The following is a 16780-nucleotide window of genomic DNA, read 5'->3' as shown; positions in this document are numbered from 1 at the left end:
GCTTTCATACGGTGCATCTCTGTACGGGTGAGAGGTATTGGCCTTAGGTAGTGGCTCAAGCCGAGTAAGTAATGCAGGTGATTCCCTCGTGACTTGGATTGTCCAAGTACACTGTACACTGCAATTGCAGTGAGGAAGTCTCAACTGTGGTTGTGGTGATTCTAGAGATAGTAACATAGTAGATGACGGCAGAAAAAGACCTGCACGGTCCATCCAGTCTGCCCAACAAGATAAACTCACATGTGCTACTTTTTGTGTATACCTTACCTTGATTTGTACCTGTCCTTTTCCGGGCACAGACCGTATAAGTCTGCCCAGCACTATCCCCGCCTCCCAACCACCAGCCCCGCCTCCCACCACCGGTTCTGGCACAGACCGTATAAGTCTGGCCAGCACCATCTCCGTCTCCCGCCACCGGCTCTGCCACCCAATCTCGGCTAAGCTCCTTAGGATCCATTCCTTCTGAACAGGATTCCTTTATGTTTATCCCACGCATGTGTTATTCCAGCGGTTCCCAAACCTGCAGTAGAGGCAGGGTGTGCATATCTCTCATTAATATTCATTGTGGGTATCCTGAAAACCTGACTGGCTGGGGTGCTGAACACTAACTGCATCATACTAAAAAGCCAGTAGAAAGAAATGAATTTTCAAAATGTTCTACATTCCCACAGAAACGCAAATAGCTAGGCAATACATTCCATAATTCTGGTCCTGCAACTGAAAAGGCTGCAGCCTTTGTAAGAGCATATGGGTAGTCAATAACAGATCGGTCGCTAATTTTTTCACAAAATCTTAACCACAGACTGAAAGTATCATGGAACCTTCCTATACATAGTCTGATGAAGCAACTATAGAACTTTAAACTCAATCCTATATTGCTCTGGTAACCAATGTAGCTGCTTCAGGTCCGGAGTAACATGGTCTCATCTTGAAAGACCCACAACCATCTGTACTGCAGCATTCTGCACCAACTGTAGCACTTTGACCCTAGCACTTGATACAGGGAATTACAATAATCCACCTTTATTAGCACCATATTCTAAATGATAGCATGGACATTGGGAAAGGTTAACATTGACTTTAAATGATACAATAATTGCTTGAATTACATGACCAATCTGGGTTGGAAATACCTTGTGAACTGAAGACATTTTAACAACTTTTATGGTGTTTAGAAGATTGATATAAGTGTTAACATTTGACATTTGATTTTGCCCTCTTTCCTCTTTCTCCTTCCTCTCTCTGTTCTTTTCCCTCCCTGCTGCTCATCTGCTTAATTTTTGTATTTATTCTCCCTTCCCTCTTGCCATCAACTGTCATTGTAATTCTCTTCTTAGTTCATTGTAAGCCGCTTTGGGGCTGCATTCCGTGGCAAAAGGCGGGGTATAAATGATCTAAAATAAATAAATGAATATATGTTTACCAACTGAAGAATTGATTTGCTATAACTAGATATTTGCATCTGGATTAAGTGAAGGATTAAACATGGAATAAATGGGGGAAAGCTTAGTGCACTTTTTATAATGATATATTGTTGTTTGATTCAATAAATCTTTATTTTGTATTTTGTTAATTTTATATCGATTTTTAAAATTTGTATTGAACTTTCTATATCCTATATAATAAAACTCACCCTCAACGTTCTGAGGACACTGATGTCACTGTCAGGTCCTCCGGGCACTTCCTTCCGGTTCGAAGGGTTCGTGGTGGCGAAGCCACCGAAATCACTGTGTTGGGGCCCCGCCCTCGCATCAAACGTGATGATGTCGAGGGCGGAGCAATGGCGTCCGTGGCTTCACAACCAACGACTCAGCAGATTGAAGGTGGCTTGCCGAGGTCTGCAACAATGGCGGTCAGTGCCTTCACAAGGCCGAAGGGGTGAGTAGGGGGGGGGTCGGGAGGAAAACCGTGCTAGCGCCCGTTTCATTTGCGCCAGAAACGGGCATGTTTTACTAGTATATTTAATATTTAAAGCAGCCACGGATTCAACTGTTACAGCTGAGCAAAAAGAACAATTTGTAGCAATCAGAAATACACTTTAAAGAATTGACATTTGGTGACGAGCTTATTGGGGGGACATTTCTGCTCTGTGAAATGGGTACCACCCCCACACCAGCCTCCTACATATACTCCAAGGTGAAGCACCAAAGATCTGCAGGTGTATAAACATAAGTTGCAGTGTTCAGCAGATTTTACAGCTGTACATCTTATCTGTAGCACATTTAGTGAAATCAGGGAGGACAGAAAGGGTATGTGAGGGCTATTCCTGCAGGATCTTGGCTACAGCGATAGAAAATTCATGTTTCTCCTGCTGCTTCAGTGCCATGGGTGAAACCTAACTTGGGATTCTTTCTCCATTTCAGATGAGCTCTTCCAGAAAGTCGCCGAAGATTATGTCCATTTTACACCCTTTCAGGTGATGACAGGTGAGTGAATAGAGGTAGTTGTTATCGGCATGAGCTTGAAGTGAAATGAGATTAGGACATGATCATCTTTTATGGGGGCCTTTAGTTTTGCCTTGGGCTTCACTCTATAAGTTGTCCCTCTTGGCTTTTTCATGTAAAACTGCTGCTGAGCTCTTTGTTTCTCCTTCAGTTACGTTATTTTAAATAGCCAAAAGAATCATTGTGTTCTTTACAGTATGATCTGCTTATAAGTGAGTAGATTTATTACAGACTCTTGGATGCTTTGAAATGGAGATGAGCGTTTGTAGGGCTTTGCTTCACTTCTGTATGGTATGAGTTCCAGCTCAGGTCTTCCCTTTCCCAGGCTAGTCAGGGCTGAGAATCCTACACAAGCAGCACTTAAGGTGCCTGGAAGGAGGGAATATATCAGCAGTGACATCTGGTGACAAGATTTGGATTCACAGAGTTGGATTGTGCTCTATGGCTGAGGTTATGGGTGGAAGGGAGATCCTGGGAAGTGTTAATATATGGCCTAGCTTTAAGGCTACCACTGGAATAGTGATGGCCAAAGCTATGCAGCCTAAAAACAACTGAAAAAGTACTGACTAGGCCAAACAACAAGTAAATGATTTAATATTTGAGAATCTGCAAAAAGCAGGTCTGAACAATGAGTCCTGATACAAACTTGGTACAATTTTTAAATCAAATATAGCATCTGTAATGAAAGATCAGATGAATAAAATGGATGCTTTGAAATGGAGATGAGCGTTTGTAGGGCTTTGCTTCACTTCTGTATGGTATGAGTTCCAGCTCAGGTCTTCCCTTTCCCAGGCTAGTCAGGGCTGAGAATCCTACACAAGCAGCACTTAAGGTGCCTGGAAGGAGGGAATATATCAGCAGTGACATCTGGTGACAAGATTTGGATTCACAGAGTTGGATTGTGCTCTATGGCTGAGGTTATGGGTGGAAGGGAGATCCTGGGAAGTTAACAAGTGAAGATGAACTGGGACTCCAAAGAAGGAGAAAGCTGCTGGTCTAACCCCATCTCTCACAGATCGATATGCACTCTAGAATAATCTATCAGGTAGTGAAGGAATCTTAAGTGGGCAATAATGGAAAATCCAATTCTGTCAGACTCGGCTTTACGACTTATATCAGATGGTACTAGAAAGCCTAAGAGGTCTCCTAATTGCATTAGTATGGGCTGTCTTGTGAGCACTGCTTTCATTTTCAATCTGGAAGCACAAAAACGTCCAGAAATTATATTGCCTGTTCTTTGTTGGCTACTCCAGACTGGTCCAGATATGCTTGGGTTATGTACACCTACCAGCAGATGGAGACTGAGAACACCTGAGCTTTGATTTGCATAGGCAGTGAGTATTGTTCTCAATCTCCAGCAGATAGTGGATGCAGTCTGTGTTTGAGTCTGGTAGGCCTGAAGGAATAGAATAGAATTCATTTTCTAGCTGTGGTTTAAAAAAAAAAAGGTATAGTTGTCATACTGGCTGTTCTCTATTTCTGCGCCTGCTGGCTGCAGGGTGTTGGTCCGCAGGGGCTACAAGTACCCAGGGGTATTACACCCGGTTTGTCCTGGTCTCCGTGGCTCCCTGTGGGGAGGACTACTGTGCCTCAGCTCTTGTGTCTCACTGGAGCCTTGAGTGCCCTTTTCTTTCGGTCAACAGCACCAGTTATAAAAAGAAAGAGACTCTGTTCCATGACGAGTCTCCCTGCAGCGCTGTTGCAGTCTTGGAAGCAGGTGCTACCATTTGTTATACTAGCTGTACTTTCGGTCCTCCACAGGGTGAGCTCCTTTAGTGAGTTGGCTGCTGTTATTCTCTGGGGTCCCATGCTATTGCCGAGCCGGCATGGTCATAAGCTGTGGTGCCTATTTTTTCTTATTTTGCATGGATTAGCTCCTTCATATATACTACCACTGATTCTCTTATTAGGAAAAAATGATATGCACAACTTAAGGCACTATTTGTGTTTACAGTTGCCATCACCTCAAGGAGTAAAATACAAATCTGCATTAGAGGCATTTTTTACTTATAAAATGGCTAAGTAGTGGGACAAACTTCCAAATTATATTAGGCATCAGTTTGATTATGTGTTTTTTTGTAAAACTTTGAAAATGTGGTTATTTCAGAAATTGACAGTCAAGAGTAAATGTTTTATAATTTTAATGACTAGGCTAATTAGTTTCCCCAGTAGTAGTACTAGTCCCAGATCCTGAGCTGCCTTGACTGAGAAGACAAATTTGTTGAACCAGCTTTGACCTCTGTTTCATAAGGAAGTACCTTTCCTTTGCTGTGTCAAATAGAACGCACAGATACTCCTGCGTCTGCAACAGAGTTAGTCTGCTCTAATCGAAATTGATCACCCAACATAATGACTGCAGAAGGCCAACAATTTTGTCTGTTGCTACCACACTGTCCAAATAGGACGATACACATGTGAGCAAGTCATCAAGATATGGGTGGACTCTGATTCCCTGACACCGCAGGAAGGCCGCTGCCACCACCACCACCATAACCTTGGTATATTTTCTTGGTGGTATGGTGAGACCAAAAGGCAAAGCCCTGAACTAGAAGTGATGTAGAAACCTCTAGTACAGTGCTCATGTGCGTCTATGCAAGTACGCCTCCTTGAGATTGAGGGCGATGAGAAATTGTCCCACTTAAGAAACTGACTGCTTCTAGTGGTTCCATGCGAAAGTGGGATGCTTGAGGCAGCAATTTAGACCTTTGAGATCTAAGACCAGAAGAAAGGTGCTGTCCTTCTTTGGGCAATGAAGTAGATGGGAGTTGTCCTTGTTTATTTATTTATTACATTTGTACCCCGCGCTTTCCCACTCAAAGCAGATTCAATGCGGCTTACATAGTAATTGGGATTACAAAGTGTTGATGAAGAGAAATAAGTTGAGAAATAAGTTGGGTATTATCGGTGTAATAAAAGGAATAAGAGTTTAGAGATGCAAGGATGGGGGGAGTAGTATAAGGATGAGCAAGGGTAAGTGAGAATTTGAGGGGATAGAGCAGTGGATAGGTAGGGGAGAATGTGGCGGGAGATGTAGTCTAGGTCATTATTGTTGTCTCCTGGATATGTGATGGATAGATAGGTTCATAGGAATTAATCTGGGTCATTTGGGTAGGCTTGCCTGAACAGATGGGTTTTTAGTGATTTCCAGAAGGGCAGATGGTCATTGAGTGATCGGATTGGACTGGGGAGGGCATTCCATAGTTGGCTGCCTAGGAAGGAGAAGTTTGATCCATAGGTTTTGTATTTTAGTCCTTTGCAATTCGGGTAATGTAGGTTGAGGTAAGTACGTGATGTTGTAGTCATGTTCCTGGTGGGGAGGTCAATCAGGTTGAGCATATAGCTTGGAGATCCACCGTGCATAATCTTGTGGATTAGTGTGTGGACTTTGAAACTGATTCGTTCTTTGATAGGGAGCCAATGGAGTTTTTTTCGAAGAGGTGTGGCACTTTCAAATCGTGGTTTGCCAAAAATGAGTCTAGCTGCTGTATTTTGGGCAGTCTGAAGTTTTTTCAGAATATGGTTCTTGCAGCCTAAGAAAATACTGTTACAGTAGTCGGCGTGGGTAAGTACTGTGGATTGTACCAAATTCTGGAATGTTGGGAGATATGGTTTTACGCGTTTCAGTATCCACATCATATTGAACATTTTCTTTGTAGTGGATTTTGTGTGATCTTCGAGTGAAAGATGATTATCTAATGTTACTCCAAAGATTTTTAAGTTGTCAGATATGGGGATTGTGGTGCCAGAGATGTTAAGGTTGGTAGGAAGGGGCGCGGAGTGCTGGGATGAGAGGATTAGGCATTGCAGTTTTTCTTTGTTCATTTTCATCCTAAAGGCGTTGGCCCAAGCGGTCAAGATGTGCATGCCCAAGGATATTTTGTCAGAAATTTCAGTTAGATTTGAACGGAATAAATATGGTGATGTCATCAGCATATATAAAAGGGTTGAGACCCTGTCTGAATAGAGCTTTTGCTAGTGGGATCATCATAAGATTGAAAAGGATCGGGGATAGAGGGGACTTGAGGTACACCGCAGTCTGGTAACCATGGGGATGAGGTAGTTGAGGTTGATTTGACTTGGTAAGATCTGGAGGTGATGAAATGCCTTTTATCTAATTAATGATGTTTCCACCGATTCCGAGTTTGCCCAGTAGTTTGGTTAGGATATTGTGATTTACCATGTCGAACGCACTGGATAAATCGAATTGTAAGAGGAGGATGTTGTTTCCAAATGCAATTTCCTGTTTGAATTTGGATATTAGAGTGAGTAGGACGGTTTCTGTACTGTGGGCTGAACGGAAACCCGATTGTGATTCATGTAGGATGGAGAATTTTTGTATAAAGTTGTTTAATTGGGAGGTCACCCTGTTTTCCAACAATTTAATTAGCAAAGAGATGGATGCGACTGGTCAGTAGTTAGTGACATCACTCGCTGGTTTCTTGGGGTTCTTAGGTATTGGTGTAAGTAGTATATTGCCATGTTCCGTGGGGAATGAGCCTTGTTGTAGCAGGAAGTTTAGGTGGGAGGTAAGTTCAGTGATAAAGCGTTCTGGGGCATCTTTCATTAGGTAGTTGGGACATGGGTCGAGATGGCAGTGAGATTTGGAGAGCTTGGTGATTGCCATAGAAATTTCTTTAGTTTGGCCTCGGGAACTGGAACAATGGCCCAGAGCACCAGCAAGGAATCTACATTGGCCTGAACCTCAACTGCCTTGGTTTCCTTTCAACAAAGAGACTTCGAGAGGAGCAACTGGGTGGGAGAACTCCAATTTGTAACCTTCTGTAAGAATTACTAGAATCCACTGGTCTGACATGATTTTGGCCCACTCCTCCTGAAACTCCTGACAAAGTTCTCCCACCAGAAGAAGAGGACCACTGCATCATTGTGAAGCTCAGGATGCACTCTAGCTGACTAAGGAAGATTTCCTGTCTGCACAAAAGGAAGGCATGCCTGAAAGTAGGACTTCTGTCCATATTGCTGACACCCAAGCTGGTACAGACTGCCGTCTCAAATTGAGAGCCCCCTGAAGACGGACAACCAGCTTATCCTCCGGCTACTGCTGTGACTTAGTTTTCCTCACTTCTTTCACCAAGTTACTGAGATCATCTCCAAATTGCTACTATTACTTAACATTTATAAAGCGCTACTAGGGTTATGATTTCCTGAATAGATGAATAATGGTTAGGTGCCGAAAGCGACATTGACGAGGTGGGCTTTGAGCAAGGATTTGAAGATGGGCAGGGAGGGGCCTTGGCGTATGGGCTCAGGGAGTTTATTCCAAGCATAGGGTGAGGCGAGGCAGAAAGGGCGGAGCCTGGAGTTGGCGGTGGTGAAGGGTACTGAGAGGAGGGATTTGTCCTGTGAGCGGAGGTTATGGGTAGGAGCGTAAGGGGAGATGAGGGTAGAGAGGTAATGAGGGGCTGCAGATTGAGTGCATTTGTAGGTTAATAAGAGAAGCTTGAATTGTATGCGGTACCTGATCGGAAGCCAGTGAAGTGACTTGAGGAGAGGGGTGATATGAGCATATCGGTCTAGGCGGGAAAATAAGACGCGCAGCAGAGTTCTGAACGGATTGAAAGGGGGATAGATGCTTAAGTGGGAGGCCAGTGAGGAGTAGGTTGCAGTAGTCAAGGCGAGAGGTAATGACAGAGTGGATGAGAGTACGGGTGGGGTGCTTAGAGAGGAAAGGGTGAATTTTGCTGATGTTATAGAGAAAGAAGCGACAGGTCTTGGCTGTCTGCTGGATATGCGCAGAGAAGGAGAGGGAGGAGTCGAAGATGACTCCTAGGTTGCGGGCAGATGAGACGGGGAGGATGAGGGTGTTATCGACTGAAATAGAGAGTGGAGGGAGAGGAGAAGTGGGTTTGGGTGGAAAGACAATGAGTTCAGTCTTGGCCATGTTCAGTTTCAGGTGGCGGTTGGACATCCAGGCAGCAATGTCGGATAAGCAGGCCGATACTTTGGCCTGGGTTTCCGCAGTGATGTCTAGTGTGGAGAGATAAAGCTGGGTGTCGTCAGCATAAAGTTGATATTGGAAACCATGAGATGAGATCAGCGAGCCCAGGGAAGAGGTGTAGATTGAGAAAAGAAGGGGTCCAAGGACAGATCCCTGAGGAACACCAACAGAGAGCGGGATGGGGGTAGAGGAAGATCCATGAGAATGTACTCTGAAGGTACGGTGGGAGAGGTAAGAGGAGAACCAGGAGAGGACAGAGCCCTGGAATCCAAATGAGGATAGTGCGGCAAGGAGTAGATTATGATTGACAGTGTCAAAAGCAGCGGATAGGTCAAGGAGGATGAGGATGGAGTAGTGACATTTGGATTTGGCAAGGAACAGGTCATTACAGACTTTAGTGAGTGCCGTTTCTGTCGAGTGTAGAGGGTGAAAACCGGATTGCAGCGGATCGAGGATGGCATGAGAGGAGAGAAAATCAAGGCAGCGGCTGTGAACGGCACGTTCAAGTATCTGACATCCTCCTTCAACCTCCAGCTGAGTTCAACCACCCCTACTCACCAAACTGGCCATTGTCTTGACCTCGTCCTCTCCTCTACCTGCTCACCCTCCAACTTCTGCGCCTCAGCTCTTCCTCTCTCAGATCATCACCTGATCACCTTCACACTTCACCACCCTCCCCCTCAGTCCCCCTCAATCTCCAGGCCGTTGACCCTCGCACCTTATCCTCCAGTATCTCTAATCTCCTCTCCTCCATCATGTCCTCCGAGTCTGTCGACAAGGCTGTCTCCGCTTACAATGCCACTCTCTCATCTGTTCTGGATACCCTTGCACCATCCATCTCCCGTCCCACAAGGCGTACTAATCCCCAGCCCTGGCTGACCCCCTGCATCCAATACCTTCGCTCCTGCGCCTGATCTGCTGAACGCCTCTGGAGGAAATCTCTCACCCATACCAACTTCATTCATTACAAATTCATGCTATCCTCCTTCCAGTCCTCCCTATTCCTTGCCAAACAGGACTATTACACCCAATTAACTAATTCCCTCAGCTCCAACCCTCGTCGTGTCTCTTCACCACCCTTAACTCCCTCCTTAAAGTGCCCTCCGCTCCCACCCCCCCTCACTCTCTCCTCAAACTCTGGCTGACTACTTCCGCGATAAGGTACAAAAGATCAACCTCGAATTTACTACCGAACCACCACCTCCTCCTCACTCTCTAACCCACTCCCTCAACCAACCAACCCAGGCCTCCTTTTCCTCTTTTCCTAATATCACCGAAGAGGAAACCGCCCACCTTCTTTCCACCTCGAAATGCATCACCTGTTCCTCTGACTCGATCCCCACCAACTTAACACCATCTCTCCTACTGGCACCCCTCCATCTGTCATATCCTCAATCTCCCTCTCTCCACTGCAACCGTCCCTGACACCTTCAAGCATGCTGTAGTCACACCTCTCCTCAAAAAAACCATCACTTGACCCTCCACCTATCGCCCCATCTCCTTCCTACCCTTCGTCTCCAAGGTACTTGAACGCGCCATTCACAGCCGCTGCCTCGATTTTCTCTCCTCTCATGCCATCCTCGATCCGCTTCAATCTGGTTTTCGCCCTCTACACTCAACAGAAACGGCACTCACCAAAGTCTGTAATGACCTGTTCCTTGCCAAATCCAAAAGTCATTACTCCATCCTCATCCTCCTCGACCTAGCCGCCGCATTTGACACTGTCAATCACAATTTACTCCTTGCCACGCTATCTTCATTTGGGTTCCAGGGCTCTGTCCTCTCCTGGTTCTCCTCTTATCTCTCCCACCGTACCTTCAGAGTACATTCTCATGGATCTTCCTCCACCCCCATCCTGCTCTCTGTTGGAGTTCCTCAGGGATCTGTCCTTGGACCCCTTTTTTTTTTTTCAATCTACGCCTCTTCCCTGGGCTCGCTGATCTTATCTCATGGCTTCCACTATCATCTCTATGCCGACGACACCCAGCTTTATCTCTCCACACTAGACATCACTGCGGAAACCCAGGCCAAAGTATCGGCCTGCTTATCGGACATTGCTGCCTGGATGTCCAACTGCCACCGGAAACTGAACATGTCCAAGACAGAGCTTATTATCTTTCCACCCAAACCCACATCTCCTCTCCCCGCACTATGTATCTCAGTCGATGGCACTCCCATCTGCTCGCAACCTCGGAGTCATCTTCGACTCCTCCCTCTCCTTCTCTGCGCATATCCAGCAGATAGCCAAGACCTGTCGCTTCTTTCTCTATAATATCAGCAAAATTCGCCCTTTCCTCTCTGAGCACACTACCTGAACGCTCGTCCACTCTCTTATTACCTCTCGCCTTGACTATTGCAACCTACTCCTCACTGGCCTCCCACTTAGCCACCTATCCCCCCTTCAATCCGTTCAGAACGCTGCTGCACATCTTATCTTCCGTCTGGACCGATATGCTCATATCACCCCTCTCCTCAAGTGACTTCACTGGCTTCCAATCAGGTACCGCATACAGTTCAAACTTCTCCTACTAACTTACAAATGCACTCAATCTGCAGCCCCTCTCTACCCTTATCTCCCCTTACGCTCCTACCTGAAACCTCTGCTCCCTTCTCCACCATCGCCAACTCCAGGCTCCGCCCTTTCTGCCTTGCCTCTCCCTATGCTTGGAATAAACTCCCTGAGCCCATACGCAGAGCCTCCTCCCTGCCCATCTTCAAATCCTTGCTCAAAGCCCATCTCTTCAATGTCACCTTCGGCACCTAATCATTTTACCTCTATCTAGGAAATCTAGACTGCCCCAATTGACTGTCTGCACATGTTGTCCATTAGATTGTAAGCTAACTGCACATGTTGTCCTTTAGATTGTAAGCTCCTTTGAGCAGGGACTGTCCTTTGTTAAAATGTACAGCGCTGCTTAACCCTAGTAGCGCTTTAGAAATGTTAAGTAGTAGTAGTAGAGATGGGGCGGTAGTTGGAAGGACAGGTAGGGTCTAGTGATGGTTTTTTGAGGAGTGGTGTGACTACAGCATGCTTGAGGGTGTCAGGGACAGTTGCAGTGGAGAGAGAGAGAGGTTGAGGATATGACAGATGGGGGGGGGGGGGTGACAGTAGGAGAGATGGTGTTTAGTAAGTTGGCTCAGTGATATCAGGAAAAAAGGAGGAGGCCTGGGTTGGTTGGTTGAGGGAGTGGGTTAAAGGGTGAAGAGGAGGAGGTGGCTTGGTAGTGGATTTGAGGTTGATCTTCTGCACCTTGTCGCGGAAGTAGTCAGCCAGTGATTGAGGAGAGAGTGAGGGGGGGTGGGAGCGTGAGGGGGTGGGTGGGAGCGGGGGGCACTTTGAGGAGGGAGTTGAGGATGGCGAAGAGACGAGGAGGGTTGGAGCCGAGAGAATTAGTCAATTGGGTGTAATAGTCCTGTTTGGCAAGGAATAGGGAGGACTGGAAGGAGGATAGCATGAATTTGTAATGAATGAAGTTGGTATGGGTGCAAGATTTCCTCCAGAGGCGTTCAGCAGATTGGGCGCGGGACCAAAGGTATCGGATGCAAGGTGTCAGCCAGGGCTGGGGATTAGTACGCCTTGTGGGACGGGGGACGGATGGTGCAAGGGTGTCCAGAGCAGAGGGGAGAGTGGCGTTGTAAGCAGAGACAGCCTTGTCGACAGACTCGGAGGACATGATGGAAGGGAGGAGATTAGAGATACTAGAGGATAAGGTGGGAGGGTCGACAGCCTGGAGATTCCTGAAAGTAGTGGTTAGTGTTGGGCGGGACTGAGAGGGAGGGTGATGAAGTGTGAAGGTAATGATCGGAGAGAGGAAAAGCTGAGGTGCAGAATTTGGAGGGTGAGCAGGTAGAGGAGAGGACGAGGTCAAGACAATGGCCAGTTTGGTGAGTAGGGGTGGTAGAGCTCAGCTGGAGGTTGAAGGAGGATGTCAGAGTGAGGAACTGAGAAGCGTAAGAGTCGGATGGGTCGTCAGCGTGTATGTTAAAGTCTCCAAGAATGAGGAATGGAGATGAGGGTTCAAGAAAAACGGAGAGCCAGGCATCGAAGTCGGTAAGGAAGGAAGAGAGGGACTTATCAGGGGGGCGGTAAATGACTGCAACTCTGAGTGGCAGTGGGTAGAATAGACGGATGGAGTGAACTTCAAAGGACGAGAAGCAGTGAGATTGCGGTAGGAGGAGGGGTTGAAAAGTACAGGAGGGCGAAAGTAGAAACCCAACGCCTCCTCCGCGGCCAACTGGGCGGGGAGTGTGGGGAGAAAAGATAACTTCCATGGCATAGGGCCACGACTGAGGCAGAGTCTTCAGGGGTGAGCCAGGTTTCAGTTAGGGCGAGCAGTTGACGGGAACGGGAGCTGAAGAGATCATGGGTGAAGGAAAGGTTGTTGCAGACCGAGTGGGTATTCCACAGGGCACACGGGAAGGTGGGGGGAGGAGGGGAGTAGAGATGGGATTGGAGACATCCCGGAATCGTTTGCATGGATAGGACGAGGACAGGTGTGGAGGACCAGGATTGGGATTAATGTCCCCAGTGGAGAGCAGGAGGAGTAAGAGAGTACGGAGAAGAGTAGGAGAGGTACGACGACAGCGACGAAGGTGAGATGTACTCAGATAGAAAGGAGATGGATGAATAGAAGGAAGGAAATGTTTAAGGTTGAGAGCTGAGAAAAAGGAAGAAGAAAAAAGAGATGATGAGATGACGAATACAGATGGTGGAAATTGTGTTCCTGCTGTGTACAGTGGTTTAAGATGGAGAAACAAATTAGGAAGGGACAGTGCCAAGAAGAAAAAGTGTACTGGAGCCATAAGTAGTAACTGGGAGAAAAATAGATGTAAAGAGAGAAATGCCCCGGCGCGTGGCAGCTAGAGCGGAGGCCCTGAGTGGATCGGAGTGGACCTGGGAGTCACCCCGGAGAAGGCTGTAAAGGATATGCAGATGAGCTGCAAGTCCTCCATAGCACCTGAAAGGCAGCCAGTGGTAGAGCTGGGCACCACTCAGCTGAGGAAGGCTTACTTGCCTTAGTGATTTTTGCACGTTTAAAAACATTCAAGCTAAAACACAGTAAAATAACATCATTCAAATGGTACAATTAACAATGTATCGGAATTACAGTCATTGTGACTGCTGAAAGCGTCCACCCACCCCAGCTTTAACACAAGAACTTCCCAAAGCGACTGAAGGCCTAACAGCGTTGTCGATCAGTCCCTGTGCCAGGTTGTCCCAGATCATCTGCAGCACTTCCTTGAGTTCGGTGATTGTTTATGGCTTTAGGTGGCCTCCAACATCACTCCCTAGTTAAGTCTACATCACTGTGACATGATTAACAACAGTAAGCTGGCACCCCTTTTTTTCTTAAAATAGCAGTAGTTTTACAGTGCAGACATTTTTGAATGTGTGAAAATTGCTGGGTAGTTGCGCTAAAAAGACTAACTTTGCTAAGTTTAAAGAAAATCTCATTCTACTTGGCACATGTATAAGCTGCATGGAGTATATATTATTCTCAGGAAGATTTCTTTTATTCTTCGCCTGTTTCTTCTCCTTTCTTGAGAATAATATATACTCCATGCAGCTTATACACACATAAACATAGACATTAACAGCAAATAAATTGAAACATTTCACATTGCAATTCCAAGCGCTTCCTAAGAAAACAGCAAAACAATTCTACAGCGTTACTTTTTTTTTTTTGCCTCATCCTGTCTGTGTGGTCTATTGCAATTCAGAAGTAACCTTCTCTGTGGTTAATGTAGGTGCTCATGGTTAAATATACATGCACATACATGACCTTTTACACATTGCTTTTTCTTTGTACAATAGGGTACAAGTAGGCTTGTAGGTGCTCCTTCACAGAATTGCCTGTTGTGAATGAGACCCCACTGGATTATTCTCAGATTAAATGATGGACAGAGATAATTGCTGGTAAATTCTGTGCTGCCGAATTATATGAAAATAGTGTTCATAAGACAGTGGCCAGAAAGTAGTGAAGGTTATTGAACTGTGCTTGGGTGATGCTTGCTGGGTCCTGGTCTGAGCCAATGCACATTGTGGTCTTACTATTTTTCTTGCAGAGGAAAATGGAGTGGATTTAAGTCAGAAGAAAGAAACCTACTTCTCCTGTTGCCATCACTAAGGAGGGGCAAGCAGCTGGACTTCAGTTTAAGAACTTGTTCAGAAATTTGTATTTAAACTTCACAAACTCCTAGGGACTGTGAACATACAACGCTGGCAGTTTGCCCCCAGCTGGGCCTCCAACAGTGTGATGACAAATTATTTGACCTGTGCAATTCTACTGGTTTCAGGAGCTCAAGCAAATCTCTCACTTATGATGTGCAATTCCTACAGCTGTTATGGATGTAGCTGAAATTTTCCTGAATGTTTTCTGCGGGTCCTGGCTAAATGTGGAGTGTTACAAGTGCTAGCTTCAAATGTAAATATCCTGAAGACATTGTTTTAAAAAAGAAGAAAAAAGTAAATAAAATAAAGTGTAAGTAGTACTATTTGCCCTTTGGCTCCTAATTTCCTCATGTGCTATTGCTCACTATGGTATTTTTGTATTACAGTTTCAGGCTTGTAACTTAAATTACCTTGATAAGTGTGTTTATTTTGATAGATGTTTATGTCCCTCAAACCAGCAGACGGAGAGGGAAAAAAAAGTAGCTTTTCATGATTGACCCCTTATGAATATCTTACAGCCATAGAACCGTCAGTATTTCTGTCTCCCAGTGGATGGTAAGGAGATTTGATAACAGGAGATGGCATGATGTCACAAGGCTGAAGGCAGTCTCCACCCAAGATTTTATTTCTACCCAATGCAGCTGCCACCATCTTGGTACACCCAAAACAGTGACAAGCTCCACCTACTGGCTTCAGCCCACATAATGGGCCAGATAGGCTCATGCAGTCTCCTGTTATCAAACTCTGTGGTTGATGGTCAAACCACACAGCTCTTAAACACTGTTTGGAAAACTGGAGTTGCAGTAGAGCTGGCAGTGCCTATTAATTAGTCCCTCAAACTAAGCTTCAGTTGAGCCAGGGGATACCTGTAATGGGCATATCTTGTCTCTTCAACCAGTTACAGTCCTTTCTACCTCTTTTCAAGTCAAACAGAGGCCACTGAAGGCATTCCTTCAATTTTGGAAAAAGATTGAAATCACATGTTTGCAAAAATATTTTCCTTTATGTGCTTCCAAACCCTTCTCAACTGTTCTTTCAAAGTTTTCAGGGATCCTTCGATTGTCCTTTGAGCTTCTCAACCCCTTGCATGCTAGACTTTTACATTGCTGTTACGGGTCATCAACTTCATTTTTTGATCACACAGATCAGCCCTTCCCAATCAACATTTTTTGGTCCAGCGATACATGGTACTCACATCAACATAGTCATCACAATAAATAACCCTCCATGTAGTGGTGAATTTCAATTAGAGGGACTCATTCAACAGTCAGAAATTCTATCATGGCACGTTTCTTAAATTGCACTGAGTGCTCACTGCATACTTCCATTTCACAAGCAATAGCAAAACAGCCTTTTCACACAGATACTTCTTGCCAACTCAGCTGAAGGAAGAGACTTCAAAGAATAAATGAACATGTGTAGTGTGTGTGCTCCCATCTATTGATGAATTATGGAGGTGGAAGCTTTGGATTAGAGGTGAGAGAACTTGAGTTGAAGGTCATTGGAATCAGATCTCAGACAAATTTTTTCTTGGTATCATTGGCTTAGGTTTGAAAAGGGACATGAGATGCAAGGACAGGGTCAGATTTGGCTAGATTCCTCCTAAGGAACTGTGGTACTGAGAGGAGACTTGGGTCAATGGCATACAGCTGAAACCAACACACTGCCAAAGGTCTAAAGAAACTAAATGCTGTTTCTAGAGGTTACAGGTGCAGACTATATGCGTTCGCAATATGAGTTAAGGCATCATAACACGATCTAAACCTGATTCAAACTGAAATTTTGAGAATAGTTTTTTTAATAGACATACTGAAAGAGCAGGGCCAAGACTCTGTCAAAGGAATTATATTTTTGTCAGCCTTGGCAACAAGGGATTAGTCTAACGCCCAATATTCAAAAGGATAGAGCTGGCCCTGACTCATCCCCAGTTAAATCACACTGAACATCTCCAGAGGGGATATTCAGTAGCACTTAACTGGGTAATGCTGCTGTGTCCCTTCTGTTCACCACAGCAGTGTCCATGGGGGTCTGAAATATTCAGTGCTAGTGCTGCATAGCTAACTGGGCAAGCAGGACTATTTAAATAGCAGTCCTAACTTTTTCCACTTAGCTGTGGATTATCGGCCATACTTACATAACTTCTAGGTATCACTGCTGACCCTGCTATTCAGTACTGCTGCCCAAATATGGCTGGCACTGAATATCTGG

The 16780-nt window shown here is 45.5% G+C and overlaps 1 protein-coding gene across 8 annotated transcripts in view; it reads left to right on the top strand.

Moving 5' to 3' along the window:
- RAB24 (RAB24, member RAS oncogene family) overlaps nt 1-14895 on the top strand; it is a 68599-nt gene extending 53704 nt beyond the window's left edge. For all 8 annotated transcript variants that reach the window (XM_030212282.1, XM_030212278.1, XM_030212275.1 and 5 more), the window contains exons 8-9: nt 2364-2426; nt 14467-14895. In XM_030212282.1, coding sequence (XP_030068142.1) covers nt 2364-2426; nt 14467-14528 — 125 coding nt within the window. In that variant the 3' untranslated portion in view covers nt 14529-14895. The remainder of the gene's footprint in view (nt 1-2363; nt 2427-14466) is intronic.
- The last annotated feature ends 1885 nt before the right edge of the window (nt 14896-16780 follow it).

This window comes from Microcaecilia unicolor, chromosome 8, assembly GCF_901765095.1.
Source record: "Microcaecilia unicolor chromosome 8, aMicUni1.1, whole genome shotgun sequence".
NCBI classification, from domain to species: domain Eukaryota; kingdom Metazoa; phylum Chordata; class Amphibia; order Gymnophiona; family Siphonopidae; genus Microcaecilia; species Microcaecilia unicolor.
This window is presented reverse-complemented; position numbering and strand designations above follow the sequence as displayed.